Genomic DNA, 6,000 nt, shown 5'->3' on the forward strand with positions numbered 1-6,000 from the left:
ATTTTCTTGGTCTTTGAGGTGTTCCCCAGCCCAACTTTCCTGCCTAGAAAATGCCGTTTGCATAAAAAGCTGTCATGCTCTGTGTCCTTTGGTTTATGATTTAGCTGCTCAGCAAAAGTACAGACTGCTCTTGCTCTCTCGGTGCTGGTAATATGTGTTTTTGTTTTATTAAATCTTTAAAACACTGGGCTTGTTGGTTATGACCCTCATATATTTCTTTGTTCTTTCCTGTGACTGGCTAGAGCACATATTTTTCTCCCTTTGTAAAAATAACAGCGCCTTTCTGAAGAACATCATGGTCTCCAGAACGGCTGCATAGTACAATGGAGGAATGTGTTGAGCTTAATGTTAGGTCTGTCGTGGACATGACTCAGGGCTGCTTTGTTGATGGGAAGGTTTAAGGCTTCTCAGATATGATCCTGAGAATTTCAGGTCTTTCTGCTCTTCCCAGATTTGTTTTGACAGATCTGGGGTCATCTGATAACAATCACCGAGCTTTTTTACAAAATAAAGATACCAAATAGTCTGTGTTGCAATTGCAGACAAATCTTTGTGATGAAAAGTTACTAAGCAACCCTCGGTTAAATAGAAGCAAGTTCTCATCCAGGTGTGAGCTTCACCTCGCGTGCATTTAAGCACTGGAGCCGCACACCCTGTGCCAAGGGAGCGCGGTTCTTCTGACCTCAAAGGAAACTTCCTCAGACATACTGAGGAAGAAGAGAGCGCCGGCAGCTAGCCCTGAATTCAGGTAAATGTCCCAGGTCCTGGTGCTCCGTGGCGTCTCATCTGTACATAGTGTCCCCTAGAACAAGTTCCCTTGATGAGGTGCTGTCTCATGGCTCTGTCCTTGCATGGAGGGGATGCAGAAAGCTTTAATTAATCTTGCATCCAGCTTGGCTACTTTACTGATGTGAATCCCCAAACAAACCACTCCCTGACATCCAGCTGAACTTGTTCCTGTGCACACAGCATCTCACAGCCCATCCTGTACTGTTAGTTTTGGCAAGTCCACCACAGCATATAATAAATCATGGAAGGAAAAAGCTTTCTGGCCTAGCGTGGTTCAGCCTGCTGTAATGTCAGAACACAGAAAGCAGTTCTGTTTTTAGACATCCTTTTACCAACCCAGCATTCATAATTTATGATTTCACTGTAAAATTCCTGCAACACGACACCAGAAGTAGTGCTGCCCTTTAATTAAGAACCCTCGGTCAAAAAAACGCGAAACTGACGTGCACACCATCTCTGTGTGGGTGGTGACTGACAGTGATCACGTCGCTGTGAACCCAGGCTGGAGGTTCCGACTTCTGATGGGTAAAGTAGTCTATAGGATGACTTCCTGAGTCTGCTGCAAACCACGTTCAAGATGAATCAGAGGCACAATTTGTAAATATTGAGGTTTTAAGTCTGCATCTGTTTATACTTTGTCATGAGTCTATGCGCCATTATTTCTCATTTTCATGGCAAAAAAAAACCTACAACTAAATTTCATGCCGTATTTGAACTTAGAGAAGTGGTGATGCAGAGAACAGAGAGCTGGGGAGAAGGTCTCTAGACAGGATCCCCATTGTCCTATGGGTTTTTTTAAGACTGGAAAGAAAGGATGTCAGAAGGGACTTTTGACCCTCTTGATACATGACTAGAACATTATAGCCAATAGAGGACCTTGAGCTGTTCCAGTTTTTAAATTATATCTCTTTTTGAAATTATTCTTCTTTCTCAGTTGAAAACAGCTAATTTCAATTCTGAGGAGCCCTCTAAATGTTAGGAGACTAAAGTCCCAAGGCTGGTGCGCATCTCTGTCCACTCTGGTTTTATCCTCCATCATCTGAAGTGGTCACATCAGCCCAAGCTCATAGCATCTTCCCAAAAGGTAGTTAGGAGAGTGCGTATACCTGAAATGCTTCAGGTTCCTTGAAAGAAAGGTAATAAATTTGTCCCAGGGGGTAATACTTGTATTAAAAGCTCTTTGGTATCAGTTCAGCTACTCCTAGTCGCAATTATAGCAACCAAAATAAAACCATTTGTGCAGTAACATCATTTAATCATCTTATCGGTGCTTCAAAGATTACTTTTCCTGGAAGTATGTTGACTCTACATGTGTATATTATTTTCTCGTGCTTTTGCAGATTTGGGCCAGGCCTGGTCATCTACTGGTACGGATTTATCCAGGAGCTGGACTGTAATCGGGAGAGAGGCATCCTGCTCAAAGCCTGTTTCCCCACGGACATTGTCACCTTGTGCCATAGCATAGTTTGACCCTGATGGTCCTGGAAGAGGAGCTGGGAGGAAAAGGTGAATCCGGAAGCAATTTTACTTTCCTGCAGCGTCAACTCCTGGCAACATCTGCTCTGAACTCCAGCTGAACTCCTGCCGCCTGTAGTCACACCACTACCTCTAGACAAACATATCAAGAGTTTCTGTTTCCCTTCATCCCTTGCTGATGTGAACAGCCAAGAACTACAGACGCAACCCACTCATTATCAGCGTTTCTGTCTCTGTCAAACAGTGAGTTTATAGATAGTCATAATCTTTCATCCTTCCAAATTGTTTCTCCTTGAATACTGAACAAAAGCAAAAATGTGGAAACTGAAAGGTGTGATTTTTCAATTCTCCCTCCAATTACCAAGTCACCCTCTTATTTTTTTCCCTAAGGCTCCATTTATTCTCTCTCCCTCCCCCTTTCTTTTTATGTACCGTCAGATGCCCAGTGTTGCATTACCACCATGGAATAATCGAGCACAGTCCTAGCCAAGTCTGACGCTGAATTTCCGCCCTCACCTACAGGACCAGGAGACCGCGCGGGCAGCCCCGCGCTGCATGCTTGTTTTGTCCAGCCTTTACGGTTTCCTGACTTCCGTGGCCTTTAGCCAAGCTGAAAAATATACTTGATGAGAATTTCCTCTTTTTATAATACTTATTTGAACACCAAACATTTTTCATTTATCTCATTTGGAAGTATTAGTTACATTGTGTCTGGAAACCACACTCCTTCATTGGTTAGGGGCTGAGGGAGACATTGGAAGCTCGGTGCCAGCTTTGACAAGAGTTTATTTTTAAACGTGGCTGGTTGTCAGTATGCATGATAGTATTTTTATGAGTAAAATTTTTTTAAAGTGCAGTCGGTACACTGCTTTTTATCTGCATTTTATACCACATAATTATGTAACACTCAAATAATTTAGGCAATAGAAATATTCAGCTTTGAATGAGTGAAGTGTACCAGAAATAAACCTAAGGTGATTTTCAGTAAGCAAAATAAAGGAGAGTTTGTATTTGTTCACTTTAATCTATTCACTTTTTATGCTGTAAATCAAATTTCAGTCTACAGCAAAACATCAATAAATTCATTATAAACCTATCTTTTGGAAAGTTAAAGATAAATATATGCCCAGAAATGTATTTAGTAAAATATTTGTCCCCATATTGACAAAAAACATAATGACTTTTATAATGTTGAATCGGTGAGCTTGGAAATATTAATAAAAATGTAAGCTTTTATAAACATGTTTAAGTTATCTATATTGGTTGGGTCTTTCAAAAAAACTATGCTATTAGTGCTATGTTTATTTTGTTCCTAAGAGGTTTACAAAAGTCTGCTTTTTCTTTTGAAGGATACAAACATGTCGGGTCCAAACATGCAGATTTTAACTCTGCTGAGGGCTGCATTAAACAAAAAAGAAAAGAAAAGAAAAAGATGATGAAATAGTAAGAAGGTCTCAGGCAAACTTCTCTTTCCATGTAAAATGTATCATTCGAGTTTTGCGAGTGAAGCAAAATGATTTGATACAGACACACACAGAGACACACACAGGCACACACACACCTTAAATGAAAGTGTTATGAAAAGCAGGTTTCAAGGCATGCTCTAAACTGCTTTTTGTTCTTTAGGAATAAATTACATTTATCTGCACAGATGTTGAAAGTCCTGTTAAACCCTTGTCAAGGATTTGTTTGTTTTACATTAAACAAATTTATGGTGAGGGTGCACAAATAAATTAAAAAATAAGAGGTGCTTCCATTTTGTATTCATTTTCCTACCTGGTGCCATGACATAATGTGTTATGAGAAGGTATTGGGGTTCTCCCACAAAGGCCCCACCTCCTATTTATGAATAAGGCTGTAAACTTTGCCTCTTAAAAGTGGGAAAGAAACCAGCAGTCAACTGTGCATACTATGATAAAGTTACAAGTTATTCAAAGCTTAAGCTTTTTCCCACATAAGAATTAATGTGATTACTGTACCTACTACTTTTCAGTTAGGAGAGTGTGAGTGGGAGGAGGAATGTTCCCAAAGAGGAAGCTTAACTCTTAGTCTTTTATGTTAGAAATACTTATCCGTGTTACATCTATGTGTGTTGCTTGTTTACTTGTTTGTTTGTTTTTTAGGTTAGACAATATAAACATCATCCCTGGAAAGTAGACACGGAATGTCAACTTTCTTTTACTGCCATCGTCATTGGAACATTAACATTAAAGCCCGATCTTGTTTTATGGAGCTCTCTGCAAACTGTGCTAATGAATTATGCCAACCCAGAAAGCAGGCATGTGTAAAACGTAAAAGTAAATGATGTTCTCTCTGGCATATATAGGCCTGCCAAGCATCTGCTCTCACAAACAAACAAGAGACCCTGTCAGAAGTATGGCAGGGGGTCTGCTCAGAGCGGAGATGATCCAGCGCTGCTATCGAAGGTGACTCCCTAGACTCCTTCCCCATCTCAAACCAACACCACCCCACCCTGCAGAAAAATAATGACCATCTTTTTTTTTTCTTTTGCCCTCTAGTAAGGGGTATGTCAGCTCTTCTAAAGACTCCTAAAATCACATGTAAAAGTGAAGGCTCAGGGCTCCAAAGTAGAAAACTGGCTCTCCAGCAGAAATCCTCTTCTTTTAACCATAGGTGTGTGTACCTGCTTATATCGGCAAGGCTCGAGTCCACCCTGGAAGAGATGATCACCTGTTGATCTCTGGGGGCTGCATTAACTCGTGGAGGCCACCAGGGCATCTGCGGGGTCCTGGACGGGGTGACCCACTAAATGGTCCCTGGTGGGCCCCACCAATTAACACAGACCGCCCAGGTGAACAGTTAATCATTCTTGGGAGGGGCTACACCCATTGTTTTCTTTCCTCTCTGAACGAAGATGCCTTAGCCATCTGCTCCTTAGAACCTACTGCCCTACAGATCTGGTACTTCAATGGGATTACATCTTCACTGCTTCATCCCCTCACCTCCTGCCTCTTCTCGGCCACCTGCCCCTGTACAGTCTTTAGCGGTTTCCTTTCAAGTGGACATGTCCTCTGCACTTTGTCACTACTCCTTGGCTCTTCTTCTCCCTAGTAAATGACCCGGGACAAAAGTCCATCACATCTAAATCCTGATCCATATGTCTTCCAAGTGGAGGTTGGGAGTGGGGAGCAATTGATCGCATCTCCTTGGGGAAAAGCTCACCTAAGTATCCTCCACCTGCCAGAATATTTATTCAAGGGCATGTGTGGCACCTGAAAGAGCATAAAACTTTTAACTAAGATAGTTAAGATTTTACAGGGTCAAATATGGTAGGAGTCTTAGGCCATCGGTACATGTTTTGGCAAAAGGAGCCAAAAGAACATGAGGTTTATAGCTACTTTTTCAGGCTGAGTGGTGGTGTTCGGCTGATTAAAATTATGATGAATACAGTGAAATGCCAGTATGATTTAGCTGTTCGTCTTGGGGAAAGCTTGCCTTTTTCTTGTGATCTGATGGGAACAACTTGCCTCCAAGCATAACTATTTTGTGATAAGTATGGGAGGAGAAAATCTCGCCACTGACACATCCTCAATTAGGGTTAAGGAACAAAGCAAGCCTAACCAGAGAGGAAACCAAAAGGTAAACGATGGCAGGTTGCCTGAAGTGTCACCATTTACAGAGAAAAAAAGCCTCTCTGAGCCTGTCTGTGAAGTCACTCTTAGGTCAGAAAGGGTGGCATGCAACAGTTCAGATCACCTAATCGTAGTGCCCCCA

At 41.7% G+C, this 6,000-nt stretch overlaps 1 protein-coding gene across 2 annotated transcripts in view; it reads left to right on the forward strand.

Moving 5' to 3' along the window:
* The window catches only part of CDIN1 (CDAN1 interacting nuclease 1), a 204,356-nt gene extending 200,347 nt beyond the window's left edge, over positions 1-4,009 (forward strand). For both annotated transcript variants that reach the window (XM_090271950.1, XM_090271949.1), the window contains exon 11: positions 2,130-4,009. In XM_090271950.1, coding sequence (XP_090128076.1) covers positions 2,130-2,259 — 130 coding nt within the window. In that variant the 3' untranslated portion in view covers positions 2,260-4,009. The remainder of the gene's footprint in view (positions 1-2,129) is intronic.
* Positions 4,010-6,000: the final 1,991 nt, after the last annotated feature.

This window comes from Furipterus horrens, unplaced genomic scaffold, assembly GCF_987537825.1.
Source record: "Furipterus horrens unplaced genomic scaffold, mFurHor1.1.pri manual_scaffold_3, whole genome shotgun sequence".
Lineage (NCBI taxonomy): Eukaryota > Metazoa > Chordata > Mammalia > Chiroptera > Furipteridae > Furipterus > Furipterus horrens.